Here is an 18,476-nt window from a genome sequence, read left to right as displayed (position 1 = left end):
CCCCCCCCCGGTTCACCTGTCACCCTACTCTCTGCCCCCCCCCGGTTCACCTGTCACCCTACTCCCCACACCCCAGTTCACATGTCGCCTTACTCCCCGCCCCCCAGTTCATGTGTCACCCTCCTATTTTACTGTGGACTTTTCTTCACAAACCCCTCACACGTCTGGCAAGTGGCCTCTCACACTGATGTTTTTCAGACTTTCAAGATTTCCTTCCCCAAATTGCCTACTTAAGTTGCAATTCTGAAAATTATAAAGCCAATAGAGAGCTGTTGTGTGCCCAGCACCTAGTACACTGCAGGCTCTGCACAGTGTATTTTAGGAATGGTTTCTTTAAAGGCTGAAGACCTTCTTGGCCCAGTTACTTCATTAAGGCCGATTAGCTATGTCTTAAAAAGCTCTGAAACTGAGGCAGCAAGTGAGAAATGGTAGCTGGGAGGAGGTTTTAGGTGATCCTTCCCAACAGTAGGTGCTGTGTCTGGGCTGGAGAGTGTGTAGAGGGGTTTTGTTTATGTTTAAATAAAGGAGGTAGACTGTATTTAATGTAATAAAGTGGAAACAAAAGCAGAGAATAAAGATACTCAAATTAATACTTGGTTTGTTTGTTTTCCATATTTACTGTAGCAGTTTTCAACCTGTAAGGTGTGACCCCTTTGGGAGTTGGATGACCTTTCACAGGGATTACTCACCTAAGGCCATCAGAAAACCCAGATATTTACATTACAGTTCATAAAAGTGGCAAGGTTACAATTATAAAGTAGCAGCAAAATGACTTTAGAGATTAGGGGGTCACCACAACATGAGGAACTGTATTAAATAAAGGGCAGCAGCATTAGGGTGGTTGAGAACCGGGTGTTCTGGATCGCGTGTTACTCAGAAAGACAGATGAAAGTTACTGTTTCTCTTTCCAGAAACAACACTGGACACTGCCTGTTGTGCATGGAATTTAAGGGATTTCATGTGCACTCTGTTGAGTACATGGGGTCTTGCCTTCCTTTTCTTCTGATAGTCCCTAGTCGAGGTTCCTGATGGAGGAGAGCCTTGGGTGTTAGACTTTAGGTGGCTTACGAAATAACCAGTTGTTTCCTAAACTAGTCATCAAATACTATTGACTTTATCGGGCCACGGCAAAATACAAAGAATAAAATAGAAACCGTCAGATTGAACTGTGTACTCGATCTCTTCAGATATGTGTGCTCTGTTCAGAGTCAGACTATAAGATGTGAGTTTGTTGGATTAAGTGTAAGCTGGAGAAATGCCCTTCCAAACAACCTCACTGTTGTGCTGAGAAAACTGAGTCCCTTAAAGACTGACTTGATTTCAGAGCGCACCCCCCCCCCAGTGTAGTTAAGTGGCATAGCTGAAAGGGAACTGATGTTCGTTGCAGATGTTGACAATGTACACCTCTAGCTTTCTGAGACAGAATTGTGGAGGTGTTGATTGGTTAAGATTTGGCTGGTTCATCTGCCTTTTTTTGAACCCTCACTGTTGACCTCTGAGAATCTGGTGTGGGTTTTCCAGAGAGCCACACCACATCTTAGGCATTCTGATTTGGCTGACTGCTCACCTAGATCCTAGAATCCTAGAATTGCACCATTAATCAGATCAGAAGCGCTTCAGAACAAGATATAAGAGGTTAAGTTCTTGTCCAAACTAATATATATATATATATATATTTTTTTTTTTTTTTTCTGGATTTTCGAGACAGGGTTTCTCCGTAGCTTTTTGGTTTCTGTTCTGGAACTAGCTCTTGTAGACCAGGCTGGCCTCGAACTCACAGAGATTCGCCTGCCTTTGACTCCCAAGTGCTGGGATTAAAGGCGTGTGCCACCACCGCCCGGCCCAAACTAATAAATATATCTTGAGTTGTTTGCTCATTCATTTGAATTGAAGGCATCTTGTGGTGGTGGGTGTTGAACTTAGATATTGAGTGAATTCTTTCTCAAACTTGAATACCCTGGGAAAGTCCTTGTGAAAATTCTGGTTTGATCCAGTTGAGATTTCTGCATTCCCTAAAGATTCCTGGCTCATTCTGCCTCTGGCCCTGGGATTTCAGGTTTAGCAGCAGTGTTTGGCCTGCCTTGTCACTGTAGCCGGAAAGGCAGCTGTGTGTGCCTTTCCCATTGCCCGCCATTTACAGCCACCTCCCCAGCCTGAGTGACAGGGAGGTCTTCTGCAGCAAGCGCCATCCTGGTGTGTCTACACTCAGTTATCTTTCACTTGCATTTTTCAAGCTTTTGTACAAAGCTCGATTTTCCAAATACCTGGGATCTTTACTTTTAAAAAGAGTTCTTTTCTAAAGCATTACATAATTCCTTTTCTCAAAAAACGGATTGAACTTTCCTCTTCTCTTGAGGTCAAAACCGTCGTTTTGGAAGCTTTCTTTGGGATGGATGTTGAGCTAGCTGTATGTAAAACAAATAATGGCCTCAAAGCCTCACGTGTTGTTCTTCTGTTTCTTGTGTTTTGTCTTTTCCCATTGACAAATAATAATGACTGTCTCGAAGCGGCTGCTTTTCCCTTTCCATTTTAATTGATTAGTTCCGACCTGAGAGGCTAGATATTGGGTTTGTAAGAAATATGTTTGGGGTTTATGCTCAGAAGGACCTGCCCCTCAGAAGGGCTTTCAAGGCAGGTGTAAATGAGCCTCCAGTAGAGAGACCCTCTGTTCAACCTCTCCTGATAGGCAGCGCATGCAGCAGCTACTTGTTTGCCTAGTGCCTTTTCCTTGGTGCCCCGTGAGTGTGTGAATGTGTCTGTGAATATGTGTGTGGGTGTGTCTTTGAGCGATTGTGTGTGTATGTGTAATTTGTGCTGAGTTTGTATGGTATGGGATGTTTGTGTGTCTGGTGTGGTGTATGTGTGGTGGGTATGGGATTTGTGTGTGTGTTTTGTGGTGTGTGTGTTGTGAATGTATATAATGTGTGGGGTGTTTGGTGTGTGTGTGTCGTATTGTGTGGTGGTGGGTGTGGGTGTTTGTGTGGTGTGTGTTTCGTGGTATCATGTGCGGTGTTTGTATGTGGTGTGTGGGTGTGAATTTTTCTGTGTTTATCTGTAGTGGGTGTAGGTGCTTGTGTGATGAGTGATATATTTGTGTGTAATGTGTATGTGTGTATGGTTTTAACTGTGTGTAGGCCAGAGGTTGACGTAGATGTCTCCCATCACTTTTTGCCTTATTTTTTGAGAAAGTCTATTCATTAGACTGTAGCTCACCTATTGGCTAGGCTAGCTTGCAGGTGAGCCTCACTTAACCCCCTCACCCATTGTTAGAGCTAGTGTTACACGAGTGTTACAGGGACCTGCTATTGTGTGTAGCTTTGGTTTTCCTTCTCTCTGTCTGTCTCTGTCTCTCTTTCTGGCAAGTACTTTAGTCACCGTCTCCCCAGCCTTTCTAGATACTTTTTCAACAGGTTATTATTTCTCTAACATTATGCTCAAAGTACAGCTGAAGGTGGTTTGTAAGGTACTGATGCTTGGCGTCTTAGCTTGCAGTTGATATTCCAGTAGCTGTGATAAATAAGCATTACTCGGGCTCCACCTAGAACAGGGCTAGGTAACCTGTCTCTTACACACTGTGCCTGCAGTGGATTTGCCAGTGAGTTTTAATAATAATGACAGCGCAGAGCATGATCTTCTGACTGACTTAAGGATAAGGATGCTAGGGATTGAAAGACCCATTCTTGGTGTGTACTGTGTTAGTTCTGGTGACAGCTGGTTCTCATTTGCTTAGCCCTTGTCTTGCCAAGAAGTCACTGTGCAGGTGAGTGGCCCTGGAGCGTACTTCATGGAGGGGCAGCGAGTAGCCTCTGTGCTTTGAGCACTTGAGAGTCATCCTGTAGATAGAAGTAAGAGACCGTCCTTATAAACAGTAAGCTGTGTAGCAGCTCCAGTAGGTGCTGTGTTACCAGCCACTGCTGGGGGAGCCTGATTCCCATCTAAAGCAGAGAGTCCTTTTGCCTTTGATCATTTTAAATATCACTGTGCTGTGTTAGAGCTCGTGGATTATTTTATTTAAAATTTGTGTAACAAGATTAAGTTTAGCCATGAGAGTGGAGTGGATTTTGAGATCTGAACAGAGCCCCCTCTGACATATTTTTAGGAAATTACAGTATCTAAACACTGATTACCAGATTTGTTTCATTTGAATGCTATTTTCATATCTAGAATTTGTCCTGTGCTTCATTCAGCTCAGCTAAGCGTGCTGGTATAAGCTCATCGTAATTAACAGGCTTTTGTGACCTGGGACTCGTGTCCAAAGATCACTGCATAGCTAGAAAACATTGGAAAGCAAGCTAAATGCACGGCATCCATAAAGACTGGAAAAAGACCTCCCCACGCCAGCAAAACTGTACTTAAATGTGTTTGGTTTGGTTTTAGTACACTGATTCCCTTCAGCTTTAGAGACTAGAGAATCCTGTTCAAAATAGTTGCAAGTAAATGCTCCTAAGAGGAAGATTTTTGCCAGAAGGGGAGATTAGACATATGTGTTCCCGTTCTTTGTTAATGGGATTTGCTTGTTTGGGTTGAAGTGAAAATGTTCCTGTACTAAAGCGAAATAAACCCCTCCCTTCCTGTTTGCAAATGTATTTCATTTGCTGTTTATCTTATTTAAATATACAGTAGAACAGAAAATGTAACTGCTGTTCCTTTAATATCAGAGCTGTGCGTGTTACAATAGGTGTCACTGTTTGGCTTGGTCCAATCCTGATTGGTGGCTTCAGCTATTGGCTCGGAGCGCTGGCTGTCTGACTCCGGCTGCAGGGCTGTAATACCTACTCTCCTCTCTCCGATCCATTCACCACACAACTTCGCCGGCCGAACAGACTCGCTGGGCTCGGCACATCTTGCTAACCTAATTCAGAAAGCAAGCGCCACAGCTCTGCCTGCCGCCTCTGCTCAGCGTAGCCTCTTCAGGTGATCCAGAAAACGGCTGTTTTTATGAGCAGATAAGAAAAACAGGAATCATGATGGGAATGTATTTAACAGATCCGGTCCTGGATAAAACTTAAAGCCAGTTGCTCTTCAACATAGTGAAAAGGTCACCTTGCCTGGCTGAGAAAAGCAGCAAAATTCCAGCTTGTCTGTTTCTTTTATCATCTTAGCTCTGGCTAGCCTCTCTGCTTGGATGTTCGAGCAAATTTGGGATATCTAGCTCTAAAGAGAGACATCCTGTACTCATGGTAGATGATAAGGAAAAGAACATGAAATGTCTCACCTTCTTCTTGATGCTTCCAGAGACGGTAAAGAACAGGTCCAAGAAAGGTTCAAAGAAAGCAAACAGCGGCGGCGGCGGCGGCAGTGGCAGCGGCGGTGGCAGCAGTGGCAGCGGCAGCAAGTTGCCCCCAGTTTGTTATGAAATAATTACCTTGAAGACTAAGAAGAAGAAGAAGATGGCTGCTGATATATTCCCCCGCAAGAAACCAGCCAGCTCCAGCAGCACCACTGTCCAGCAGCACCACCAGCACAATCTCTGTAACAACAACCTCATCCCAGCACCCAACTGGCAGGGTCTTTATCCCACCATCAGAGAAAGGTAAGTGCCGGCCGGGGTTTACTTTCAAAGTTTGCCTGTGCTGAAGTTTCTGTTTTTGCATGACCTGTAGTGCATTTTAATATGAATCCCCGTTTCCTCTTTTCCCAGAACCTTTGCTGGTAATGGAAAGCCACCTTGTATCTTTTCCAGAACAGTACAGCTGTTTTCCTCTTAGATTAAAAAAAAAAATGTTTTTTGCAAGCTGTAACATTTAAGCAGCAGGCGTGTGTCTGTGGAACAGAGAAGAGAAACCCTTCATTTGTCCTAAGCCATGTGAAAGTTTGGCTAACTTTTGAAACTTTACTTACTTCCTATGTGTCTGCGGTGATCTCAGACAGTTGTGCAGCTGGACCCTTTATTTGCTTTTTTTGCTGTGAAGTCACTGAACTTTTGTTCTTAGCTTGAGTAGCTTCTTTAAGTTTTGCATGTTGGGGAAAGAGGTGGTAAGAATGCAGACCGCTGTGAATTAATGAATTGCCTCTGTTTGTAGAAATGCGGTGATGTTCAATAATGACTTGATGGCAGATGTACATTTTGTGGTTGGACCACCAGGTGGGACTCAGCGGTTGCCAGGACACAAAGTAAGCAACAGCTGCATTACCGGTTTAGTCTTGAGATTTATGTCGAGAGACCCTCACAGCCCGGAGCCTGGTGTGGGCAGCTTGCCGATGGCAGGCAGTGCACATTTCACCGGCTTACAGAGAAAGCAGACCCTTTCCAAGGGCTTTTTAGCCACACTTAATTTTGTCTTTGTTTCCTTCTATGTGGTTATATATATATATATCACACAGAGCACGCCCTTTTCACTCTCCAGTGATAGGAAGCGTTGTAACAGGTTTGGAAAGTCTGCTGTTTACTGTTCCTATAGATAGCAGATAAATAAGCTTTGGTTTTACTTATTTCACAGTGCGGGGGTTTATTAATGTCAAGGCTTTGAGCTATTAATAGAGATCACCTCCTGTGTGGCAATCTTATGCTCCCTGCCAGGGTGCACGTACTTTGGCTGCTGTAGAGAAGCAGGTTAGGGACTTTACATCCCCCACCCCTGATTTGCTAGTTGTTTTTGGGATTGACTCGCTGAAAATGCTTTCAGTTTAGTGCGTGAAATGAGATTTCCTTTTCTCCACAGTATGTCTTAGCTGTTGGGAGCTCAGTGTTCCATGCAATGTTTTATGGAGAACTTGCTGAGGACAAAGATGAAATCCGAATACCGGACGTCGAACCTGCTGCTTTCCTCGCCATGCTGAAGTAAGCATTGTTTGTCTGTTGGGGAAGAGTTCGCTTGTGCTGTTGGTGCCCTGCTGGCTTCAAAGTCAGATGGAAGTTCTCTGCGAGGAAAGAGTCTGAAGAGAGAGGGTGCTGCTTGCCTTGTAAATGGGTTGGAGGAAACTGCTCTTCATTTTCCGCGGAAGTCACATGGAGTGTTGCAGGCGTTTAGAGTCTTGTCCTAGCCTAGAGCCCTAGGGGCAAACAGCTTATGTACTGAGCTGCTCTTTAGCGACATTTTAGAAGAAACACAGCTTTCTGGTCTAGGCGTTATTTAATAGGTGTGTTCTCTAGAAAGCAGTGTGTGTTAAGAAGGCTTTAGAGAAATCTCCCTTCACTTCAGAATTGTAGAAATTATGTGCCTTGCTTGGTTACCAGCACTGGGGAGACGCATGTCTGCTGAGCTGTCTCGTGCTGCCAGAAGTGGAACTTGTCAACTGATCTTTGCCCACACATATTTCACACACAAAACTGGACATGTTTATGGTGATGAAGAGAATTTTGAATGGTAGTTTCCTATAGATTTATTTAAGCAGTCTTCAATTAGTAATATAGCAGTCTAAAAAGGACTAGGTAGACTAGCTACATATTTACATAAAATGTTTCATATTTTATAGGTCCTTTGCAAACTCTTGCATTTTAATCAGGTCCTAAGAATCGTCTTTACCGACAACAGGGTAGTTTACTATATGATTAAGCCCAGTTACTGGAAGTTATAGTTATGAGGTTTTTTTTTTTTCTAACTGTATTTTCCACACACTAACATGAGTTCAAGGTTATCTGCTGGTCTGGGGATTTAAGTTCACTGGAATAAATTAAAAAAAAAAAAAGTTTTTGAAGAGAAATTACCCAGTGGGCCAACCAGTTTAACAGTAGTCTCACAAACTGCTAAAAACAATTAGTGTTTATTATTTACTGCCTGCTGAAAAATAAGTTATAGTCAATTCTAGTGTCTGTAGGTACTTAATTCCTTGGTCCTGTTTATAGCTTTGAAATCTGAGTGGACTAGAGCTTTCGCAGTGGGAAGCAGGGGCATTAAAGGCGAGTGGGTATGTGAGGTACAGTAACTGCTCCATCACTTCTTAGCCTTCGGAGTCTATGAGACACAGTCGTCCAGAAGCCTCTTCACCTGCCTGTGACGTCAGCTCTCTGTGACAGTGCCAGTCTCTTGTTGAGTGGGATGCCACCCTAGTTAACGTTGTGGTCTCACTGAAGTCAAGTAGAGTATTGTATCCATGTGCACAACCAGGAAACATGAGCAAGAATGGCAGAAGGTTGCATCTTCCCCAAGTCATACTAGTACAGTTTTTAAAAATTATCCGTGGGATCAGGTGGAGGGTCAGAGTAGCACTGCAGTGGGCTCCCTTTGTCTTGCTGGTGTGCTGTAGTTGAGACAGTAGCTGAGGTTTCCTCCTTTTGCATCCTGGGTGAGTAGCTGTGTGTTTAGGAAAGGCGTGTTAGCTCCTGTGAATTCCAGGGTGAGACTGCAAATCCAGCCCGTGTTCTGGATCTCCCCTAGTCTAGCCTCTGGGCAAAGCAGCTGTACTACAGCTGTGTTGTTGAGTGGTCTTGCCAGTGTAACCGGCTTAGCCGTTTAGAGAAGAGCATTTCTTGGAAGCTAAAGGCCCTTCTGTGTGTGACTGTGCAAACTTTGGCTTCTATGTGTATGTTTATATTTTTTTCTTGGAAAAGCTATTTTTGATTTCCTAACTTAGGTATGTTTTACAAACATGAAATAAAGTACCACAAAAACCCATCAGATAAAATATTCTAAGCTTTAGTGGAAAACTTGAAAGGATAAATTTTCTCAGTGTTGTTCACTGGTAGCGTTCTTATTGACTATTTTTTTTTTTGTCCTGTAATAGAAGATAGCAGGTGGTCTCCACCTTTACATACTGTTGTGAGAAATTGCTACCATCCCCCAAACAACAAGAAGTATTTCATCTCTTGAGATAGGTATGGCTCACCAAATCACAGAATTAATGTGCATTGAAGCTCTTTGCTTTGTCTTGTAATAGATGCATGTGAAAGCAATGTATTCTTCAGTTCTGAAAGTAGGAGGAATATGTGGGAGACACATGAGATCAGAAAGTTAGAACTCAAAAGATTTTGTGAAGTTAACTGAAAAGGTAGTATTGAAGTTTGAATTTGATGATTCATTGAACTTAGAACGACTTCAGAAATATTATATATCAGATTTTATTTTATATTTTAGAAAATTCCAAAATCTTTCAAGTGTAATTTTTGACCTTAGTGTCAGAAGACTAAGTTTTTATTTGAATGTGCAAAAATCAATTGGAATAAAACTAGATATATTATACTTTAACCTTGAAAACTCCGAGGTTAAGGGTACTGCTCTTGCAGAGGACCAGAGTTTAGGTTCTAGAACCCTATCAGATAGCGCACAACTGCCTACAGTTCCAATTCCAGGGGATCCAGTGCCCTCCTCTGGTCTTCAGGAGTATTGAGGTGTACAAACATACACACATGCATATACAACAATATATAATAAATATTGTGCTAAACTGTGGGGTTGGGGATGGCAATGCTTTAACTTAATACAGTATAATAGAATTTTACTGTGTTTTCATAATCTTATCTGATATATAGGCATCCTTTAGATAATTGCAGTAACTCCTGTTTTGTTGAAAATATACAGAAAATGTATAGGATAGAGGATGAATGATAACACAGAGTTAATCCCTTTGATTACATAAGCTTAGTGCTGAGCTGAAATATTATTACCTTATGAATGTGTTTCAGATGTTTTTCAAACATGTTAGCAGTAGCTGTCACATAAAATCATATTCTTGGACAGGCTTGAAGGCAGTGGCTTCCTTCCTTGCCGCACATGCTCATTTTGTGGAAATCCGCTTACACGTTGGATGCTTTCTTTCAGATACATCTATTGTGACGAAATTGACTTGGCTGCGGACACAGTGCTGGCCACACTGTATGCTGCCAAAAAGTACATAGTTCCTCACCTTGCCAGAGCCTGTGTTAATTTCCTGGAGACCAGCCTGAGCGCCAAGAACGCCTGTGTGCTCCTGTCTCAGAGCTGCCTGTTTGAGGAGCCAGACCTGACACAGCGTTGCTGGGAGGTGATTGATGCTCAAGCCGAGTTAGCACTCAAGTCTGAGGGGTTCTGTGACATCGACTTCCAGACACTCGAAAGTATCCTCCGCAGGGAAACGCTGAATGCCAAAGAAATAGTGGTTTTTGAGGCAGCCCTAAACTGGGCTGAAGTAGAATGCCAGCGGCAAGATCTGGCCTTGAGCATTGAAAATAAACGCAAGGTCCTAGGAAAGGCACTGTACTTGATCCGCATCCCCACCATGGCCTTGGATGACTTTGCAAATGGTGCTGCGCAGTCCGGGGTATTAACTCTCAACGAGACCAATGACATCTTCCTCTGGTACACTGCATCCAAAAAACCAGAGCTGCAGTTTGTGAGTAAAGCCCGCAAGGGCCTGGTCCCCCAGCGTTGTCACCGATTCCAGTCATGTGCCTACCGGAGCAACCAGTGGCGCTATCGGGGTCGCTGTGACAGCATCCAGTTTGCAGTTGATAAGAGGGTGTTCATCGCAGGCTTTGGGCTGTATGGCTCCAGCTGTGGCTCTGCAGAGTACAGCGCCAAGATTGAACTCAAACGTCAGGGCGTTGTCCTGGGCCAGAACTTGAGCAAGTACTTCTCAGACGGATCCAGCAATACCTTCCCTGTGTGGTTTGAATATCCCGTGCAGATTGAGCCAGACACCTTCTACACAGCCAGCGTGGTGCTGGATGGCAATGAACTCAGCTACTTTGGACAAGAAGGCATGACGGAAGTTCAGTGTGGCAAGGTGACTGTCCAGTTTCAGTGCTCCTCAGACAGCACCAACGGCACTGGGGTACAGGGAGGGCAGATCCCCGAACTCATATTCTATGCCTGAGCCTTCCTTTCCTTGCGCATCATGAGGCACCCACATGGGCCTCCTTGCCTGACGCTTAGCTCGTCTCCAGATGTGTGGTCAGCACAGGTGATTTGTAATGAATGAAGCAGTAGGCAGTTTCTAATGTCTTTGAACCTTTTAATTATGTACAGGCTAAAATGCAACATTCCGCTTTTAACTATATGCTTAGAAGAGCCAAGTTCTTACTCAGGCTTTGTGGTCTTAGAGTTGCGTCTGTATGCCTAGGGAAATCATGTGCTTCTCCAAGTGCCCACCAACCTCCACTTTTGTACCTCTGAAGAAGAGTTTGGATCGACTTGAATTTTCTTTGATGAGTGGAAGTATGTATTCTAAAGTAATAGCATCAAGTTATTTTTCAACGAAACCCTTCTCTTCCTCTCAAAATAAATAAAAACAAAAGACAGGTAAACCTCAGTGTACAATTTTGAAAGAATATTTGCTTTATAACAAGTACACTTAGAAAGTAAACAGGCCAGTAGTCATGATTGACTCTGTTCTTTTACATTTGTTGCTTCTGGGCCTTGCTTTTATATTCTTTACATGTTAAGTTCATATATGTGTTTCATACTAAGCAGTTCCTACTCTTGGTGTAAGGAATTGGCTTTTGTTTAGGCCTTGACTTCTGCTGCAAAGCAGACTTACGTTCTTTCAGTTTAGAAGACAAAATACTAGAGTGCAGCTACTTCATTGAGAATTGATGGAGTTAGAAAATTTTGTCAACAGAAAAAAAGAGTTGCAAACCTGCTAATTTATACTACAACGGGTTAAAGGGAAGCCTGAAATTCTCCTACACAATGAATAGTTCCATTTTTTAATGTACTCACACACAATTTGAAAAAGCCACTCTTGCCTGGTAGTTTTTGACAGCCCCCAACTCGCTCTCGCTCTCTGTCCCCCCCCCCTGCTTGTTAAGTCTTACTGCATAGGACTTGCGTTACTCCCCGCTCCCTCCCTTGTTAGAAGAGGACCAAACAGTGGAGGTATGGAGTAATGGTAGCACTACTTGTCAATGTGATAAAGTGCTTTTTATGCTTTTTTTTTTTTAATTGGAACATTCTTTCTCTGATCTTTGACCATAGACGATCTTATTTGTTGATTATGAGCAAGTTTCTGGACTGCTAGAACCTGGCCTCTGGCCATCTTAAAGTGCCAATGTATGCCTGCAGGGTTTTTGAAAATGGTTCGGAGTGACACTGGGTTATACCGAGTACTCACCTCATCAGCATCCCATGCCGCTCTCATTTGTCCATGATAGCGTAAGCAAAGAGGGAAAAGCTCACAGACAACTTCTCCTTCCATGATGGCTTGTGTTGGCTTAGTGCCTGTGACCCTGGTAGTGCCCAGTGTGGTCACGAGAAACTGAAATATCCATGTGTTTCTGGGCAGCTCTTCTGCTCAGCGTGATCCTGAGATGGCTCCCCGCCACCCAGAGTGTGGTCCCTGGCCGCCTCCTTCTCCTGCTCTGCAAGCCCAAGTTGGCTTCCCTGGAGCAGGGGCTAGTCCTGGGGTGTGTGTGCCTGTCTGCGCATGCAATATGCGCATGAAAGAGTGCTTGCCAACTCAGGAACTGCCTCCTCCCTGCCCTGCTGGTGGTGGGTGTGTCAGAAATGCCTCCCACCCCCTGCTGGTGCCAGCAAGGCCCAATGAGTGACTGATTCCACTCACTGGGCTTCTGGACCACTTCTTCCCTATAGATATGGGCTTGCGGCCTTTGGCCAGCTTCCCTGGTGGAGGAGAGCAGTGGATTATGGGAAATGTTTTAATCATTTTGCCATTACTTACATCTGTTGACATAGGTGACCAAAAGCTGTTATTGGTGACAAGGATTACTTTACGAAATGATCTCTCAATTGTTTCCTAGTAAAGGAGATGACAGGTTGTAGTTTTGGCAAAGCATCAATAAAATAAAGGTACATTGTCAATTAAAATTACTTCTACAAAGGCTTTTGTTTTAAAAAATTATGGTTAAACATTTCAGTAACTCATAGCTACCATACAAATTGGTAAGCCTGACCAGAAGGCACTTACTCTTAAGCCAGAGGAGAAGGAATTTTGTTTAGCACTAATCTAATGGAGTCCTGTCAGATAGTTGGGCTGGGTGTGATAGCCTTAAAGGGGCAGCATCCACCCCAACTCTTACTGTGACTTAGCTGCCCTCCATATGGCGTGGCAAGTACAGTTCACTGAGGATGGGAGAACATAACTCTATATTAGTTATTATTATGTTTCAAAAAAGGACATGTCCACTTTCTGACCTCTGCTAAGAACTGTGGGTAAGATTGGAAAGCGGGACCTAAACTAAGAAATTTTATGTTCAGAGCCTGTTCTCTTACCTGCATTTTCAGCAAAATGAAAGATAATGCGCTTGCTTTGGTTTTCTTTGGTAATCTTGAACTCTGTAGTTTGTAAAAATAGGAACCATTGTTCTGACAGGGCTGGCAGCTGTAGTGTAAAACACAACTTTATTAAGCAGAAAACGCTGTAGATGCTTTTCCCCGCATACCTGGAAGTCTTCATCGTTGTTCATACTGGGGATAAGGGTAACTAGGCTAGCGGTTCTAATGCAGCATTCTTTAATCATATCGTAAGATAGTATTTAAGTAAACGGTCTCATTTCTACATAATTATTGCACTGAACTGTCTTTTTTTTTAAGGTGTTTAAATAAGCTCAGCTAATTGAGTACACTGTAGGCAACTGTGCATCAGTGTGCTTGACTCTAGCAGCTTACAGCATTATTTATGAAGGAAAATATATAAATATGAAGTACCTCATGTTGAATGTTATTGTACTGTATTTTTAATGTAACAGTGCAGATCTTGTTAGACACATGAATGTGTATAATCATGTTAAATGCAAATAAAGTAAAACTGGTTCATAGATTCGCTTTCTTAGCATTTTTGTTTCTCCCTTGAAGTAGTAAAAAAAAAAATTGTCACTTTGGGTACCACTGCATTTTACAGTGATCATTTCACAGGAGCATTTATATGTGAAGTTTTCAGTATCTTTCATTCCTAAAGAACATGAAATTTGAGGTAAAAGCATAAGAGAACAATGAGTATGTTAATCAGTTGCATTGTTCAAAGCCTGACTGTTCACTTAATGAGAGTGAGTGAATGGCTGCATTTATATTCCAGTTATGGAATTTGTGGTTGGCTGGCATTCCAGGCTACAGTTGCCATAGTTGCTTAAATGTCTATCTCCCCTTGCTAAGCGGGTGTTGTGCTGAGCAGCATCTGGGTTCTGATGGGACCTGTATTGCTGTTTCCCAAGATCTTAATTGGATCCAGAAATAAACTGCCAAATAAGAATTTTAGTGGAGTTGTTATATAATCAGTTCATTTCCCATTCTGTTCCCCAGTGTTCCTGCTTGTTGGTCTTTTGGATAACAATCAGGTGTATCTCCCTGTGTCATGTACATATTGCACATAACACACCTATGTACTTATAATATAAATATAAATATGTATTTATAATCACACATATATAGTTACGCATCCATACATATTTTTCCTATGCACCTCTCCAACACTTTTCTGCTAGACTTTCTTGTGAATCCTGTATGTTTGTTGAGCCACTTCACCTGTCTCCTTCGGACTCTACTGTTTGCTGACTCAAAATGGTTTCTGGAATTATTCCTAAGCATGAGAACTGGAATCCCCCACCCATATCCCCATCAGCTTAAGGACAGATAGAACCTGAATTGCAAAGATCTTTAATCCACCAAGGTCTCAGCTTTTATCTCTTCTTTGCTGCTATTTCTAGTTAATCCACATGTTTGTTTTCATTATCCCAAGTCAGTTGGGAGTGATCCAACTCCTTTGTTGGAACCAAAGATTAACATCTCACAGAAGTTATACCTTCCTGGTTGGCTGGCTTGCCTGCGAAGACTGTGGACCAAAATTGCAGAGAAAACTGGAAAGTGGAAACCAACTGGTATAAAATGTAGGGGGCCCCAAGAAGTACGTGTGCTGAAAGTGTGTGTTGAGTCTTGAAGAAGCTTCCGTAGAATTCCCAGGTGATATGTTCTTACCACAGTGAGTGCCTTCCACTTACCAGTTCTTTTTCTTGTTCTAAACTTTACCCTCTGCTTTTTAAATATATATTCTAACAAAACCACTTCTGGAGAATTTTCTTTCAAAATAGAATTTATACATTTAGTTCCATTAACATTGGTGGGTGGGAAGTTTCCCAGTTGAGAATTTGCCAGCATCGGGTGAGATGAAAATGTTTGTAAAAATGGATAGCTGCCACTGAGGATGCCACAGTGCCGAGCATGTAACTCTGGCTGCCATCGTCTGACCTCTGAGGAATGTTTGGTCACATTTTCTTCCCATCAACCTTTCCCCCTCTCTTGTCTTCTCTATACTTTCCTAGGGCAGTGGAGGTGGTTTCCATTATGCAGCTCTGTCCTTACAATTACAGTTTAGTTGCCTGTCTGCCGAAATGTTCAGAGGAAAGCATTTTTGCTAGCAGATACTATTTTATACTCTTAATGTCTTAAAAGCCCCTAACCTCAAGGTAAGTTGAACAGCGCTGCCACCTCTGCGATTTGGTCCGTGTGCAGGACAATTAGTTACTCGCCACACGCCCCTTTAAGCTGCTGGGGACAGGCAGAGTGGTTGTACCTTAAAGGTTTCTGTGAGGCAGTCTTTCTTCACTAAGGCCACAGCAGTATAAAAAGTGACTTAAAGAAGGACATATTTGGTTTTTATTACATTGGGAGCTGTTTTGTATTAAATAGACTTCTTTTATGCCCATTATTTCATTTGTTATTATATAAGAGAGATTATGCCAGACAAAAGTTAATAAGAACAAGTCATATGAGTGACCTTGTTAATTTTAACATGAAGATGTTTTGTGTGAAATAGAATAATCTGAGATGTTTTTGTATGTGGCCCTCTTCACCGGGGCTGTACAATTTGCATTTTTTTTCCTATCAAAAGAATGATAATGACTATTTAAAAGCCCATGAATAATATTTCAAAGCTTGAAGTAGAGAGTACTACCTTCTGTTACCCTGTAGAATGCATGAAAATGTTTGGAGACATTCTGTACATCTTAGAGAATTCTCATTATAGTGCCTTCCAAACTAAATTTTAAATTACTTCAGCATCTCTTACTACAGTGTTGAAAATGCATAAATGCTTAACTAATTCAAAATTGAAAGTTGCCATCGATCTTTACTCTTAAAGAAAAATTGCATTTCTAGGAATATTTATGGATAGTAGTGGATAGACTATCAATGTCTACTCCAGCATGACGCAGAAGGTTTAACGAGTCATTCAGAGGATTAACCCATTGCTCATTCAGTCATTGATCTTTTATTGGTGCTTTGCTTCCTCACGAGCAGTCAGAGGTGCAGCGAGGCAGGCCAGGAAGATGTATGCTATAGTTTTGGGAAATTGTGGCCAAGGTCCAGGATGCTTTAATGTTAGATACAGAAGAAACAACCTAGATGCCCTTCAATTGAAGAATGGATGAAGAAAGTATGGAATATATACATATTAGAGTACTACTCAGCAGTAAAAAACAAGGACTTCTTGAAGTTTGCAGGCAAATGGATGGAAATAGAAAACATCCTGAGTGAGGTAAGCCAGACCCAAAAAGAGGAACATGGGATGTACTCACTCATATTTGGTTTCTAGCCATAAATAAAGGACATTGAGCCTATAATTCGGGTTCTTAGAGAAGCTAAATAAGAAGGAGAACCCAAAGAAAAACATATAGGCATCCTCCTGAATATTAACCTTCATCAGGCGATGAAAGGAGACAGAGACAGAGACCCACAATGGAGCACCGGACTGAAATCTCAAGGTCCAAATCAGAAGCAGAAGGAGAGAGAGCACAAAGCAAGGAACGCAGGACCGCGAGGGATGCACCCATACACTGAGACAAGGGGGATGTTCTATTGGGAACTCACCAAGGCCAACTGGCCTGGGTCTGAAAAAGCCCAGATTAAAACTGGTCTCGCTGAACATAGTGGACAATGAGGACTACTGAGACCTCAAGAACAATGGCAATGGGTTTTTGATCCTACTGTACCTATTGGTTTCGTGGGAGCCTAGGCAGTTTCGTGGATGCTCACCTTACTAGACCTGGATGGAGGTGGGTGGTCCTTGGACTTCCCACAGGGCAGGGAACCCTGATTGCTCTTTGGACTGACGAGGGAGGGGGACTTGATTGGGGGTGGGGGAGGGAAAGGGGAGGCGGCGGTGGGGAAGAGACAGAAATCTTTAATAAATAAATAAATAAATAAATGAATGAACGAATAAATAAATAAAAAAAAAGAAGAATCAGCCATAAGGGACTGAGCCCTGTTGCCCAAAAGTTCTGGTGTAGGCCTTAAATAGAGCCTAGTGACTATATCCAACAGACTACCTCATGAGTCAGTGCTGCTGTCCACAGATCACATGGTATCCCTGACCCAGAAAGAGTAGAACAAAGGGCTTTGGATACAAATCGGCAGAGCTGAAAGGCAGGAGAGGAAGGCTAGAGCTTCTGGTAGATCGTTAGCAACGTGTGCATCAGCTTCAAGAGGGGAGATAGATGATTTCTGGCATAGATGGGCAGATCATGGTGTGGAGCCCAGAAGAAAATCCCAGAACAAATAGATGGAGACATCCCAGTATGGCCCCAGTGTAGGTCCGCGTAGAATGAAGACACATCCTGTGTGCAGTGTTTAGAATAGGATACTGACTTAGCAGGGACAGGAAGCAAGTATTCCATGTATCAGGCTCATTTATCTTTTTTTTTTTTTTTAAAGCACAAAATAAGGCAGTGACACGTAAGGGATTTCAGAACAGACAAGACAAATTTGTGTTTTAAGCACTGAGCTCTGGGCAGGGTAGGCTGGATCAGTCTGGAGGCCGAGAGAACGTTGGGTTGGGAGACTAATGCAGCTTGGAAATGCTTAAAAGGATGCAGATTATAGAAGTGGAGAGGGGAGATCCCCAGAGTATGGTTGAGTTTTGAAATACCCCATCTTAAAGGATCTTAGCAAAGATGGCGAAACCTCTCACCTTTCTCTTGATTCTTAGGGAGTTTTGTCTGACCTAAGTAGTTGTGTTATAGAAACCCTTCAAGATTCTCCCCTTGCTTTCTTTAAAGAATAAGCTAAAATAAAATGTAGACACGGTGTACTACTGGCTAATGGCTCAGCCTGGACTGGCTGCTAATGCCAGCTACTTTTAAACCTTGGTTCAATCTGCATGGGACCCGAAGCAAGTTGTTCTGCCTCTGAACCTCCCATCTCTGCAGGGAAGCGGTGAAAATGCCTTTCTAGAAGAGTTAGGTGACAACAGTTAATATTCCAAAACACTTGTGACAATGCTTGGTGAACAGAAAATGCGCCTATAAATGCTAAGTGGAACAGAGATGGAGAGTTACCAAGTAAACCATAAACGTTCCTCGCCTGAGCATATGTACTTTCAACTTACACATTCTTGTAGCAAGTTGTCCATGGTGACAGGGGGAGAAGGCCTCAGTGCTGTTCTTTTACGTCCTCACACTCAATAGCCATCTAGTTTGTAAAGCTACAAAGGCCTGTATTGTTGAGGAATTGTCATACTTTAATTAGATTTCTAATAAGAGCTTTAATTTTCTCATGTTAATGAGATACAGAAATGATTTATTATGGTGTGGATGTTTCTGGCACATCAGATGCCTTCACTGCAGGATCTTTCAGATGACTGTAAAAACTGGAGGAGGATGCAATAAAGGATTC

The 18,476-nt window shown here is 42.6% G+C and overlaps 1 protein-coding gene across 2 annotated transcripts in view; it reads left to right on the top strand.

The window, feature by feature from the left end:
* Btbd3 (BTB domain containing 3) overlaps positions 1-13,630 on the top strand; it is a 30,571-nt gene extending 16,941 nt beyond the window's left edge. Inside the window, exons 2-5 of one of the 2 annotated variants that reach the window (XM_050134234.1) lie at positions 5,236-5,533; positions 6,024-6,114; positions 6,663-6,781; positions 9,699-13,630. In XM_050134234.1, the coding sequence (XP_049990191.1) occupies positions 5,391-5,533; positions 6,024-6,114; positions 6,663-6,781; positions 9,699-10,731 (1,386 nt within the window). In that variant the 5' untranslated portion in view covers positions 5,236-5,390 and the 3' untranslated portion in view covers positions 10,732-13,630. Of the gene's footprint in view, positions 1-4,658; positions 5,534-6,023; positions 6,115-6,662; positions 6,782-9,698 lie in introns of those variants that run through there. The other variant, XM_050134233.1, reaches the window with a different exon arrangement.
* The last annotated feature ends 4,846 nt before the right edge of the window (positions 13,631-18,476 follow it).

Source organism: Alexandromys fortis, unplaced genomic scaffold, assembly GCF_014885135.2.
Source record: "Alexandromys fortis isolate MF-2015 unplaced genomic scaffold, M_Fortis_MF-2015_v1.1 scaffold_6, whole genome shotgun sequence".
NCBI classification, from domain to species: Eukaryota; Metazoa; Chordata; class Mammalia; order Rodentia; family Cricetidae; genus Alexandromys; species Alexandromys fortis.
The sequence above is the reverse complement of the archived record's forward strand: the minus strand, read 5'-3'. Positions and strand labels throughout refer to the sequence as shown.